At 43.8% G+C, this 15,295-nt stretch overlaps 1 protein-coding gene across 1 annotated transcript; it reads left to right on the top strand.

Moving 5' to 3' along the window:
* Window positions 1–372: 372 nt before the first annotated feature.
* On the top strand, window positions 373–9,058 carry LOC147988078 (uncharacterized). Its single transcript, XM_087542594.1, has 2 exons — window positions 373–1,209; window positions 8,915–9,058. Exons 1-2 carry the CDS (start codon window positions 373–375, stop codon window positions 9,056–9,058), a joined length of 981 nt encoding a protein of 326 aa, XP_087398720.1.
* The last annotated feature ends 6,237 nt before the right edge of the window (window positions 9,059–15,295 follow it).

Below are 15,295 nucleotides of genomic sequence, written 5' to 3'. Positions count from 1 at the left end.
CCTTCTCTGAACGCTACTGATGTGAAGAGATTCAAGCAACTCGATTCACAAGCGAAGAACATCATATGTGGCCATCTGAGCAAAGGGCAGTATGGAAGAGTGAGTGCTTTGGAAACTGCTAAGCTTATCTGGGATAGGTTGTCCAAGGTCAATGAAGGAGTCTCAACTCAATGTGACTCTCAAGTTGACGTTCTTCACAATCTCTTCAACCACTTCAAAAGACTCAACAATGAAAATGTTCAGCAAACCTTCAATCACCTCACTGACATCTCAAATGAACTTCAAGCACTTGGTGCCACTGACATCACCGACCATGAGGTGGTGAAGAAATTGCTGAGATCGCTTGATTCCTCATTTGATACTCTCGCACTGATGATACAAGAACGTGGTGATTACAAGTCTCTTGATCCCGCTGATATCCTCGAGAGGTTAAACACTCATGAGTTCCACCTTGCTGAGAAGAGAGATCTCTATGGTTCGAGCTATGGCAGATCACGTGCCCTGAAGGCCAAGGTTGTCTCTAAATCTGAAGGTGAAGATTCTGGTAGTAGACTTGGTGATCCTGAAGAACTGAGCCAGGAGCTAGCACTGCTCGTGAAGAAATTCCAGAAGTTCTCAAGACGTGGTTGTTTTGGAAAATCCTCAAGGAGCAATGATTCCTCATCCAGTGACTACAAGAAGAGGTTGTGCCACAAATGCAAGAAACCTGGTCACTACATTCAAGATTGTCCTCAGTGGGAAAAGGAATCAAAGAAGAAGAAATACAAGGATTACAGTTCTAATGACGCGAAGAAGAAGAAATCTTCAAAGTCTTCATCATCAAAATCCTCAAAGTCTTCAGCTCACAAGAAGAGCAGCTCCAAGAAGGCCCGGGCATTCATTGGCAAGGAAATGGACTCTGAGGCTGAATCTGAGGAACATGAGGAAGAGGAGGCATCTGAGGAGTCCGAGTCTGGTGTGGCGAGCCTAGATCTCACTACTACATTCGTCAGCAAGTTCATCTTCAACTCTGAAGAAAATGGCTTCACCAACAAGGCTGATGAAGGCAATGATGACTACGCTCCCACCTATTGCTTCATGGCAAAGGGTGCCAAGGTACTCAAATACCCCTCCTCTGAATCAAGTGAGGATGAATCTGATGAAAACCTCAAGCCTAGCTATTCTAAACTTGCTAAGATTGCTGTGAAACAACAGAAGGCTTTTGAAAAGGTTCAAAACATGCTAGACAAAAGTGATGATATGTTCGGTGAAGAAATGGATCGCACTAAAGCTTTGGCTGAAAGTCTTCAGAGACTTCAGTCCAAGTTTGACAACCTTCAAAGTCATCATAACACTCTCTTATCTGATCATGAGAAGCTTTCTTATGAATTTCTTCAAAGAAAGCAAGATCTTGAAAAGCTAAGGGAGAGTTATGAAGATCTTCAGAAGGAGTGCGATTCATTACTTGCACAACATATCAGCGCTACCCAGGAAGAATTCATTCCTCCATGTTTGAAATGCATTGAATGTGAAACTGCTAATTCTTCACCGGAATGTTCAAATGCTTCTAATGTTACAAACTCTTCACATGTCTCTGCTATCACTAATTCCTCATCTGAGGACATTGCTAGTATCACTGATGATGCAGGGTTGAAGGAATTGTATATGACAGGCATGTACAAAAGCCTCAAAGGGCATTAGACTCTTTGTGATGTGCTTAAAAAGCAGATCCTCAACAGGAACCCTAGGAAAGAGGGTACTGCCTTTGAGAGGAAAATCAATGCTGATGGAACATATTGGAAGCCTGAGCAGTACCCCAAAACCTCATGGGTTGCTACAAAGGGACCTCCAGTAGATCCATCTAATCTATCTGGCTTTACCTGTGAATCTCCTCATTCTTCTGATAAGTCATTTGACTCTAACTATAAACTGTTCAAAAATCAGAATGGTGAAGTATTTGTTAGATATGTTGGCACTAACTGCAGGAATGGTTCCCCTATGAAGAAAATCTGGGTTCCCAAAAGGTGCCTTGTAAATCTTCAGGTGAATGTCATCATGACACCACCTATGAAGAATAGGAACCCCAGATCAAATTCTTCATATGGACCAAATTCCTCACATGGATCAAATTCCTCAAAAGGATCAAAGTCCTCATATGAAGATCATCGTGCTAACACCTCCGTTTTGCAAGGAAGAGCTAAGGGCTATGAATATGAGCATTACTCCTCTAACCATTATGTTCATAAGTCCTCAAAGAATTTATCTGCTTATTCATATGCTTATCCTAACTCCTCTTATGTGAAATGAAGTGGAATGGCTTCTATGCCACCATTCTCTTATGGAGTTCGCAGAATGATGAACTCTTTGCCACCCCTTCGGATGTGGGTGGTGAAGAAAAGGAACTAATCTCTTATGCAGGGACAGGTCTCCAGACGCACTTAAATGTCTGAAAAATTTGCTGGAGACCTGTATGTGCCTGAAAGAACGCAGGCTAATCATGATGAAATGAATCCTCATTTCTCACGTCCTCATACTGCTTTATCTGTTTTATTGCTTGATGAAATTGATCTGATGAATCTGATGTCATATTCTTCACTGATGAAGTATATGAGTTCGTAAGCTGCACTAATTCATCTGCGGGATAACCAACCCAAAGCCACTGAGTGGGTTCTCGATAGTGGATGTATGAACCACATGACTGGTGACAAGAATGTATTGACGGATGCTCCCTTGTCTCCATCGCATCTGAAGCATATCATCTTCGCTGACAAAGGAAAAAGCAAGGTATTGGGTCTAGGTAAGGTTGCAATCTCAAAGGATCAACACATGGACAATGTCATGCTTGTCGAGTCCTTAGGATACAACCTCATGTCTGTCTTAATGCTTTGTGATCTTGATATGGTTGTTGTCTTTGGCAAGTATCATTGTGTTGTGATCATGGAAGGTGACAATTCCAAAGTCTTCGAAGGCTTTAGGAGAGGAGATTTGTATATTGTTGATTTCTCTACAGGACCTCAACCAGCTGTATGTCTACTTGCAAAAGCTTTAGAAGGCTGGCTATGGCATCGATGACTTGGTCATGCTGGGATGAGGAATTTGCACACACTCGCGAAGAAGAAGCATGTCATTGGCATTGAGAATGTCAAATTCCTCAAGGATCACTTGTGCGGAGCCTGTGAAGCTGGAAAGATGACCAAGGCCAAACATCCAGCGAAGACTATCATGACTACTACTCGACCATTTGATTTGCTTCACATGGATCCCTTTGGTCCTAATCATTATTCAGTAGTTACAAATGATGCATCTCTATATGGCTTTGTTATTGTTGATGATTACTCTCGTTACACATGGGTGCGTATTGTCACTTACAAACATGAGGTGCAGGAAGTCTTTAAACGATTTTCCTCGAGGGCTTCAACCAACTTTGGTGTGAAGATCAAGCACATCAGAAGTGACAATGGAACTGAGTTCAAAAATTCTAGTCTTGATGACTATCTTGATGAACTTGGTATTACTCATGAGTTATCTGCTCCTTATACTCCTCAGCAGAATGGCGTCGTGGAGCGCAAGAACAGGACTCTTGTTGAGATGGCTCGCACTATGCTTGATGAATACAATACACCTCGTCGTTTCTGGATTAAGGCAATTGATACTGCATGCCACATCATCAACAGGGTATATCTTCACAAATTCTTCAAGAAGACTGCATACAAACTCCTCACTGACAAGAAACCCAATGTGAGTTATTTCAAAGTCTTTGGTGCTAAATGTTGGATTAGAGATCCCCATCACAACTCTAAATTTGCACCGAAAGCACATGAGGGTTTTATGCTTGGTTACGGAAAGGACTCGCACACCTACGGAGTCTTCAACAACGTTCACCACAAAGTTGTTGAAAATGTAGATGTGTGGTTCGATGAATCTAATGACTCGCAAAGAGAGCACCTACCTTCTGTGTTAGATGAACAGTCACCTGAGGAAACTATCAAGTTCAAGGCTACTGAGGATGTCATTCCTACTGAAGAATCTGTTAAAGAAATCATTCCAGAATGTGAAGAATGTCATGCTGATGCACCTGAGGAAAATGGTGCTGAAGAAAATGCTGATCAAATTCCTCGACGACAACCAGCTCATCCTCGCATTGCAAACGAAGTGCAGATTAAGAAATCATCAGCGACATCAACATTACAGGTCCTCTCACACGCTCAAAAGCTTCACATTTGTCTAACTTTTGTGGGCACTTTGCTTTCGTCTCTATCACAGAGCCCACTAAGGTAGATGAAGCATTTCTGGAGCCTGAGTGGATTCAAGCTATGGAAGAAGAATTACATCAGTTCGAGCTCAACAACGTCTGGGAACTGGTCAAACGTCCAGATCCTCGCAAGCACAATATCATCGGCACAAAGTGGATCTACCGCAATAGGCAAGATGAAAATGGTCTTATGGTGAGGAATAAGGCACGACTTGTAGTTGGGGAACGTAGTAATTTCAAAAAATTTCCTACGCACACGCAAGATCATGGTGATGCATAGCAACGAGAGGGGAGAGTGTGATCTACGTACCCTTGTAGACCGACAGCGGAAGCATTGTGACAATGCGGTTGATGTAGTCGTACGTCTTCACGATCCGACCGATCCAAGCACCGTTACTCCGGCACCTCCGAGTTCTTGGCACATGTTCAGCTCGATGACGCTCCCCGGGCTCCGATCCAGCAAAGCTTCGGGGAGGAGTTCCGTCAGCACGACGGTGTGGTGACGATCTTGATGTTCAACCGTCGTAGGGCTTCGCCTAAGCACCGCTACAATATGACCGAGGTGGAATATGGTGGAGGGGGGCACCGCACACTGCTAAGGAACGATCACGAAGATCAACTTGTGTGTCTATGGGGTGCCCCCTGCCCCCGTATATAAAGGAGTGGAGGAGGGGAGGGCCGGCCCTCTCTATGGCGCGCCCTAGGGGAGTCCTACTCCCACCGGGAGTAGGATTCCCCTTTTCCTAGTCCAACTAGGAGTCCTTCCATGTAGTAGGAGTAGGAGACAAGGAAGGGGAAGGGAGAAGGGAAGGAAGGAGGGGGCACAGCCCCTCCCCCTAGTCCAATTCGGACTAGGCCTTGGGGGGGGGGGCGGCCTGCCCTAGGCGGCCCCTCTCTCTTTCCTGTATGGCCCAATAAGGCCCAATACTTCTCCCCCGTATTCCCGTAACTCCCCGGTACTCCGAAAAATACCCGAATCACTCGGAACCTTTCCGATGTCCGAATATAGTCGTCCAATATATCAATCTTTACATCTCGACCATTTCGAGACTCCTCGTCATGTCCCCGATCTCATCCGGGACTCCGAACTCCTTCGGTACATCAAAACTCATAATATAACTGTCATCGAAACCTTAAGCGTGCGGACCCTACGGTTCGAGAACAATGTAGACATGACCGAGACACGTCTCCGGTCAATAACCAATAGCGGGACCTGGATGCCCATATTGGCTCCTACATATTCTACAAAGATCTTTATCGATCAGACCGCATAACAACATACGTTGTTCCCTTTGTCATCGGTATGTTACTTGCCCGAGATTCGATCGTCGGTATCTCAATACCTAGTTCAATCTCGTTACCGGCAAGTCTCTTTACTCGTTCCGTAATACATCATCTCACAACTAACTCATTAGTTGCAATGCTTGCAAGGCTTATGTGATGTGCATTACTGAGAGGGCCCAGAGATACCTCTCTGACAATCGGAGTGACAAATCCTAATCTCGAAATACGCCAACCCAACATGTACCTTTGGAGACACCTGTAGAGTACCTTTATAATCACCCATTTACGTTGTGACTTTTGGTAGCACACAAAGTGTTCCTCCGGCAAACGGGAGTTGCATAATCTCATAGTCATAGGAACATGTATAAGTCATGAAGAAAGCAATAGCAACATACTAAACGATCGGGTGCTAAGCTAATGGAATGGGTCATGTCAATCAGATCATTCAACTAATGATGTGATCCTGTTAATCAAATGACAACTCTTTGTCCATGGTTAGGAAACATAACCATCTTTGATTAACGAGCTAGTCAAGTAGAGGCATACTAGTGACACTCTGTTTGTCTATGTATTCACACATGTATTATGTTTCCGGTTAATACAATTCTAGCATGAATAATAAACTTTTATCATGATATAAGGAAATAAATAATAACTTTATTATTGCCTCTAGGGCATATTTCCTTCACTTGTAGCTCAAGGCTACACATAGTTTGAAGGAATTGATTTCGATGAAACTTTTGCACCTGTTGCTAGACTTGAGGCTATTCGCATATTACATGCTTATGCTAACCATCATGATATCACTTTGTATCAAATGGATGTGAAAAGTGCATTCCTCAATGGTAAGCTTGAGGAAGAAGTATATGTTGTTCAACCCCCAAGTTTTGAAGATCCAAAGCATCCTAACAAAGTCCTCAGACTCAATAAGGCCCTCTATGGCCTCAAACAGGCCCCTCAGGCGTGGAATGATACTTTGAAGGAATTCCTCATGAAGAAAGGCTTCAAACCCGGTTCACTTGACCCTACTCTTTTCACTAAATCTTATGATGGTGAATTGTTTGTGTGCCAAATATATGTTGATGATATTACCTTTGGATGTACTGACCAACATTACACTGACGAATTTGGTTATATGATGAGGGAGGAATATGAAATGTCTATGATGGGAGAATTGAAATTCTTCTTAGGTCTTCAAGTTCGTCAAGAGCACAATGGCATATTCATATCTCACGAGAAATACCTCAAGGACGTATTGAGGAAATTCGGCATGCAAGACTGCAAAGGATTCAAAATCCCTATGCCCACAAATGGCCATCTATGCACTGATGAAAATGGTATTGACTTTGATCAGAAGGTATACCGCTCCATGATTGGTTCTTTATTGTACTTATGTGCATCTAGGCCAGACATTATGCATAGTGTTTGCATGTGTGCCCGATTTCAAGATACACCGAAGGAATCACACCATAAGGTTGTGAAGCATATTCTTCGATATCTAGCTCACACACCAACACTTGGATTATGGTACCCCAAGGGCTCGGCTTTTGATCTCATTGGATATTTAGACTCTGACTATGCTGGTGATCGTGTGGACCACAAGTCAACATCTGGCACATGTCATTTCCTCGGACGATCCTTGGTCTGTTGGTCCTCGAAGAAACAGAATTGCGTATCACTATCTACTGCTGAAGCTGAGTACATTGCTGCTGGTTCTTGCTGTGCTCAACTGCTATGGATGAAGCAAACTCTCAAGGACTACGGCGTCAACGTGAAGAATGTGCCACTCTACTGTGACAATGCGAGTGCCATCAAGATTGCTCATAACCTAGTTCGGCACTCAAAGACAAAGCACATTCAGATTCGTCATCATTTTATTCGTGATCATGTGTTGAAGGGCGACATTTCTATTGAGCATGTGAAGACTGAAGACCTAGCCGATATCTTCACAAAGCCCTTGGATGAGAAGAGATTCAGCAAGTTGCGGTGTGAGCTAAATATCTTAGAATCTTCGAATGTTCTTTGAAAAGGACACTCATCCTAACACTTATGCAAAATTGATGGCTTAGATGTGCAACACATGAAGAAATGTTTTTCTTCAATCAATGAAGACTAACACTCTAAGTGTGGAAAAATTAACAAAGAATTTGATTCTCAGAGCCCTACGACAATTGTACGCGGTGTCTGAAATTATCATTCTTATACGGTGGGTCACGCCACCACCAAAAGTTGAAAATCTTCAATTTGAGTTTTCCTCAGTTTTGAAATTCCTCAATTGCTCAATTTCTTCAACTTTGCAATGTCTTCACCATTACTTATTGCTATTTCTTCATGATTGCCTTTTCTGCTAAGTGAATGTGATCGGACCCTTCCCCCTCTATGCTAAGCTCAACCCAATCCATTCACAAATTCTTCATGTGCGTTATATTTGAAACATGTTCAAAATCTTCACTGTGTCCTTGTCAGCTGAAGAATTTGCGAACGTAACGTTAAAACTTATCTTATCTGAATTTTTGGCGTTTGCCACTCAAACGTTCCACATCCCACGATAATACTTATCTATTCACCCACGATCTCACACGATCGCCACTTCTCAGTACGTGGGTGACACATGTCAAGCGAATGAGAAGGGTCAGGGGCACATTCGTCCAATTTCTTCGGGCGAACAATTTTTCACTTCGACTATAAATACCCCTCCCCTTCCTCACTTCGTTTTTACTCCGTTCGACCTCAATCCCACTCGAGCTTCTCAAACCCTAGCGCCGCCGCTACTTCATCGTCGCCGGTGAGGAAGAGCTTCACTGCCTCAACTTCGTCGTCATCGTACTCACGCCAACTGCGGATTTCTTCACTCCACCGCCACCGTAGTTGTCTTCCTCTGCCAAGTTAAGGCGTGGAAGATCTGAACCGACGAGCTTCACATCTACACTTCCCAGTTCGTCCTGTTCTTTGTCCAGGGTAATTAAAAGTTACTTTTACTGCCCTCTTTGATTCAAATGTTTTCTACAAAATCTTCAAAAGGTGTTTATTCCTCAAATCTTCACACACTGAACACCTCACATAACATCTGTTCTTGATCTGTTTCCCTGAGCAACATTTTTCTTCAAGATTCCTCAATTGTGTGGAGTTTTTAATCTGTACAACTCTGGAACCTAAGTCAAAGAACACTTAGTGAAATTCTTCAAGACTCATCTGGTCAAATTCCTCAAACTTGTTCTTATTGCAAAACCTTCTGAGAACGCATATGACCTCTCCAAATTCCTCGCAACTATACTCTGTTCACAGGTACACATGTTCGCTGCTGAATCACTAGGTTCTCATCAACTTAACTCATTTGCAGTGTTCCTTGAAGAAAAGTTGCATACCTCTTCAGAGAATTCCATTGCTCAAATTCCTCAGATGAAGAAAATGGTTGACGGTAAGAAGCCACAGAAAGGAGGAAAGAGGCCTGAGGTCAATACTGCTTTCGAGATTCCTGATGACATATACAAGGATTATTGCACTCCTGATGAGGCCAAATTTGGCAAGGAGGACAAAAATTAGCGCAAGGTGTGCATACAAAGAATAGAGAGGAGATGGCATGGGAATGGAGGGAGTACAAATATGTTACTCCAAAGTATATGAAGAAATTCGCTCTAAATCCTCCATGCCCAAGACCTCCATTGGCACCTGGCCAAGAAGGAGATCCACCAGCCTCAAGGATGGTGAGAATTATCCTGATGAATGGGCCAAGCGCTAGGCCAAGCTAGCCAAAATAGCTAAGGAAGCAGTGAGGAAATTTAATGAAGACTATGCTGCTGCTACCACTGCTGAGGCCTCTGCAAACAAGCCAAAGAAGGCCATGGCAAAGAAGCCTGCTCATATGCCAAGTGCTTCACCCCAAATGCCCTCACGACCAAGTTCCTCAGCAATGCCCTCACGGCCAGATTCTTCAAAGCCCTCACGGCCAATTCCTCAAGCTGCTCCAGCTCCTCCAAAGTCCTCAGCTCCTCCGTCAAAATCCTCAGCACCTGTGCATCTCGCCACGTGCCAAAGGACAACAGGCATCTCTATTGCCTCAGGAGCTTCTGCTAGTTCTTCAGCTCCACCAAATTCATCAACTGGCCCCTCTCTGCTGAAGAAAAAGGCCACTATTGGACGAGGCTCTCGACCAAGTCCTCACAAGAAGCAGGTCGCCTTTCAAGTATCGTCCGATGACAAAGCTGATGATGAGGAACTTGCCGAAATCATCAGAGACAGGTAGCTCAGGGCCGCTAGAGCCAAAGGCATCAATGTGCCATTGATACTGGATCCGAAGTTGATCCTAGACTTCATCGACCTATGGCACAAGGATCCTAATACACCTTTGCTGGAGATGAACCTCACTCTTGGTCAAAGTCATGTTTTGACCGCCTTCATTGATGAGGAAAAATGGAAATTTGAACAGGGAAGGAGGGTGAAGAAAGCGCAGTACAAGAAAGAGCGCTTTCTGAAGCAAAACGTTCTGAAGCTTTCACCTGAAGAACTTGTTGCTCTTCAATTTGAGATCAAGCAACTAAGTGATGAATTTGATCGCTACTATGCTGACTGGCTTGGAGCCAAAGTCAGATTTGTGAAGATTACTGAGAAGTTCACTTCCAATGTTGCAGCCCCAACGCAACAACAAAATTCTCAGGCCGAGGCATCTGCTCAGCCTACTGAAGAACATGCCGGCACCGCTGATGAAAATCAGGCTGCTGAAGAAACTCAGAGTACCAGGGCTGATGACTGCATTCCAGCCGCTGAAGAAATTGTCAGGGCAACCACTAGTGTTGCGCCTGCAGAAACTGAAGAAGTCAGGGCAACTGCATCAGTTGTGCCTGAAGTTATTGAACCAAATTCCTCTGCTCCTTCTGCACCTACCCCAACTTCGATCCTTCCGTCTGCATCAGATGTGAAGAAGACCAAGGCTGCAGAGCGTGCAGCTGTGAAGAAAAGGAAGGCATCAACTGCATCAGATTCTTCAGCTCCGAAGAAGATGAAGCCGCTGACTAGCTCTTTTGATAATCCAATTGATGTTGTTCCTGTCTCATCCATGCCATCAAAGGACCTTGTTCCTTTTGATGAAGAATATGAGATCCCAAGTGGATCTCATGATGGCATTCCTTCTGCTGTTTCCTTAGAGCAGTTGGATGAAGAAATTGAAACAGATGCAATCCCTTCAACCCCAATAGTCTCATCGCCCATGCCTCAGTTCACTGCTGAAGAGGCCGGCATTGAGGAAAAGAGTGAAGAAGAAGATGTGGACATAGGGTGCACAACTCCAGTGTTGAACGATGACTTTTGGGAAAGTCAGCACCCCAATTCTCCTCTGTTCACACCCCTACAACAAATTCCTCTGTCCCCTGTGAATACTGAAGTACAGATGGGATTTGAAGAACCTCATGCCACACCGTCTGTTCATGAAGAGATTCCAGCCACTAGTGCTGAAGAAAATGTTAATGAACAATTGAAGACCCAGGCTGCCACTGAAGAAGAAGCTGAAATTCCTTAGCCTGTGGATCCTGAGATTGCGATTCCTGAGGTGGTGATGCAATTGACCGATACCTCTCACCCCAAGCCAAAGGATCCCTTCTCGAAGAAGCAGAAATTCAAGGCTGATGATTTCTTCGGCGAGCATGTTTTCTTCACAGTATAATCCTTATGACTCTGCTCGTCTTAGAAGGAAGCGTTTCTGGACTGCCAGCCAAGAAAATTTTTATTCTTCACTGCTCTTCAACAAGGACAAAGTCTTCGACCATGAACATATTCCTCGCATGGACATGGAATCACTGCCTTGTTTCCACCCAGTCCTCAGTGTGCTTCATGATGCAGGATTGCTCAACTTTTGCACGGATATTTGCGATTGGAATGAAGAGCTCATTCTTCAATTCTATGCAACTCTGCATATCATAGGTGATGCTAACGATGTGAACTCTTGGGTTTTGGACTGGATGACCGATAATACTCACTATAAAGCACCGGCCTCTGAATTGCGTCACGCCCTGCCAATCAGTCCTCCCCTTGAAGGAGCTCGTTGCCTGTACCATGAGCCTAAACTCACTGCCCATCACATGCAAGTGCTAATGAAGCCTCCGAAGCCCGGTCAAGCCCCAAGGACCAAATTCCTCGTGAAGGAATTGTTGTATGTGCCAAGAACAGTCTATCGCATTCTGACGAAGACTTTGAGTCCCATCAAAGGCCATGACTCGACTGATGAGGAAGTCGTTGGCATCATGAAGAATCTGCTGTTCAATATCATGCATGGCATTCCTGTCAACTATCATGATTTCTTCATGAGGACTCTGGCAAATGTTGCACTCTCTACGTTTGAATTGAAGCCTTATGCTCCTTGGATTATGAGATTCCTCAGAACAAGGTCTTCACTCAACTACAAGGCTGATTTAGAATCACCTCAGCTACTTGCCCCCAATTGAAGTCCTCAAGCGGACATATTCCTCAGCTAATGAAAAGGGCAAGGCCATTGCTATTATTGATGAAGGCAATCGTCCATTGGATGGTCAGTTTCGCAAAGCTGCATCTTACTCCACCAATGATGACTCTGCTACTCATGATTCTGTCGCTAATGCATCAAAGCCAAATCCTCAAGCCACAGCTCCTAGAGTGATGACTGACCGTGAGCTTCTCCTCAGTCTTCACCAGAAGGTGGATCGAAACCACAAATGGGTTAAGCGTCAGTTTGGTTCTATTCTTCACAACATGACTACTACACACAATGCAGTGAAGAAAAACCATTACTACCTCCATGAAGTCTTCGGTCGCACCTGGGCTATCTTATCACATCTGTATGGTGAAGAAGATCTGAAGCAAATGGGTCTCAAGGAGGACTTTGACTGGTCTGCTCCTCCACCGAAGAAATTCAAGGTTCCTTCCTTGGTGGCCAGCTCATATTCTTCATCACGCAAAACCGATGAGCATGAAGACTTGGACGACACCGCGGCAGGCCCTACAACAACAAACGACCCCAACAACGATGGCACTCCTCCATCAACATGATATTCCTCAGGGCGTTAGTCCTCATTTTCGATCCTTTTGGTCATTCGATGACAAAGGGGAGAAATTTGAGTTAGTCTTCAAGCGGGTATACCTATATGGGCGTTTTTTTTTGCAAAGTTACAACTCTCGTTCTTTTGAGACTTTATTCGGTCGAGTTGTAAACTTAAACTCTATGGTGGTCTGATACTTTTGCTGTGTTTTTCTGCATGCTTTTCCTCATTAATGTTAATGCACGCATGCTGAATTTCAACAGTCACCATATTTCATCATGCATTTCAAATTCTTCATATTATATGTCAAATGCGTGTATGAATTACAAGATATAGGGGGAGATCTCCATGATTCTACTCTTCAAGTGTGCATTGCTTCAAAAGCAAATTCCTCACTATGCACATCTTCAGGGGGAGTTCTTCTATATCTTGCAATCAAATTTCTCAATGACAGTATTTACACTTCATATATTTATCCCCGTTGAAAACTTAACCTATATTGTCATCAATCACCAAAAAGGGGGAGATTGTAAGTGCATCTAGTGCCCCTTAGTGATTTCGGTGTATTGAAAACTTATAGGTTAAGAGACTAATGTGTTTATGAGTGTACACAGGTTTATAAGTCTATGAGGAGTTTGATATTTACAGAGAAAGTCGACCCCTAAAAATGAATGTCTTCGACTGAAGACTTTGGATTTCTGAAGACTTTGAAAGTGAAGAAATTGGTGTGACCATGAAGACTTGGTATTCATACGAGGAACATGAAGCTTGAAGACTTTTGTTTTTGTAGTTTCATTTTCTCTTTCTTGAGTCATAGGAAACACCATACTATTAAAGGGGGTTGAGGAAATACTAAGGAAAAATTTCCAAGTGATGCTCAACTCAAATCCTACACCTACCAATCCCTTCGAGTGAAGCCATTGGAAATCTCATACAGCTCAGTCGATTTCTTCAGTGACAGAGATGAAGTTCTTCTGGTCTCTGAGGAATTTGTTCTGACTGAGGAGTTAGGAATTCGCCAGTGCAGATTGCCTACACAGTGAGGAACATGATAGCCCTGAGGAATTTGATACTCAAAATTCCGACCATTGTTGTGGTATGCGCCAGCTGTCCCAAAATATCTACCCACCTAATGGTCATATCATTGAAGGGCATTTATGTCTTATCATGTCGGGCTGCTCCCTAGGCTATAAATAGCTGCCCCTACAACCACTAGCTGGTTGGCTGCTCCGAGAGAAACCGACACTTGTCATTTGAGAGCATCCCATCCTCCGAGGACTTTGAGAAAAAATCATCAAGTGAGGAAAACCCAAACCCAAACACCTACAAACCCAAAGTGATTGAGCATCACTGAAGAGATTGATCTTTTGTAGATCCGACGCTTGTTACCTTTGAAGACTGTGCTTCTTCCAGACGGTTAGGCGTCATGGTCTGAGCATCCAAGAGGAAATTGTGGATCACCGAGTGACTGAGTTTGTGAAGGTTTGGAAGTCACCTAAAGACTTACCACGAGTGATTGGGTGGGGTCTGTGTGACCTTAGCTCAAGGAGAATACGGTGAGGACTGTGTGTCCTCAGGTTTAAATACCTAGCCGCTCCAACTAGATGTACAACTGACACAACAGTTGGAACTGGTCTACCAAATCATTGTCTTCACCAAGCTTACTGGTTCTAGTTTCTCAACTCTTTCATTTCCTCATTACTGTGTTGTGTGCCTGTTCATATCTGTTTGAAGACTTTGACTGAAGACTTTCTCAATTTCCTCAGTTCAATTTCTTCAGTCTGTTTGTCTTCATCTTGTGTTATCTTGTGTTTACGCTTTCTGTACTCTGTGCTTGTCTTCATTTCATCATGATGACCATGCTTATGTTCTGTTATGTTTACATCTGAGTACTTATTCCGCTGCAAGTAGTTCTTCGCTTAGGAATTTCCTCACCCTGAAATTCCTCAGTGAAGAATTCATAAAAAATCTCGTATTCACCCCCCTCTAGTCGACTTAATGCACTTTCAACATGTGCAAACTAAGAAGTTAATTTGAGCTAAAAAAATATGCATCTAAATCAAATAAACTCCCACACACTCATTCACTAAAACCCACAAACCACTCTGCTTATATAGCATATGAAATGAGCTAAACTAGCAGTAAGAGATGAAAGGATGAAGTTGCTAACCTTTTAGAATACTTGGATAGTTGGTGCACCGTCAAATCTAGACAAATCTTGGGGAAAATGGAGCTTGGAGGAAGAACAGAGGAGAAAGTTTAAGTGTGGCTCGGGCATTTCATCGAACACCTCATATACATAGGAAGGCAAAACAGAGCAGCACACACACCTACCACCTTCTACGGCCAAAAAACAGAGGAGAGGGCGGGCAGGGACGAGGATATATATAGGCATCTTTTTAGTCCCAGTTGGTGTCTAGAACCGGAACTGAATGTCAGGACCGGGTTTTTGGGATATTAATTTCCCAAAAGCGGCCCTTGCGCTCACCAGCCCCGGGATTACTGTTAGCTGATGAGACACCAACTTGTTACAGAAACTCCAAGCAAAATACAAAATATGTAGTACAAGACCATTCTGGCCTATGAGTACAACAAATGGTTTGCTAGTGGCTGAAGGTGGAAGCGATTTGCGGGTCAAGCGTCTATGGGACTCCATCTCCCACAGGAACAGCTGACCAGGATAACTCCTATCTTCACGAGGCTGCTATCTCCGTTGCGTAGGTTCTGGGGCTGTCATTGCAACGCTCCTTCCCACGCAGGAAATCTGGCCAAGACA

The sequence above is a fragment of the Triticum urartu genome, chromosome 2A (genome assembly GCF_056163025.1).
Source record: "Triticum urartu cultivar PI428250 chromosome 2A, HENAU_Tu73, whole genome shotgun sequence".
Lineage (NCBI taxonomy): Eukaryota > Viridiplantae > Streptophyta > Magnoliopsida > Poales > Poaceae > Triticum > Triticum urartu.
The sequence above is the reverse complement of the archived record's forward strand: the minus strand, read 5'-3'. Positions and strand labels throughout refer to the sequence as shown.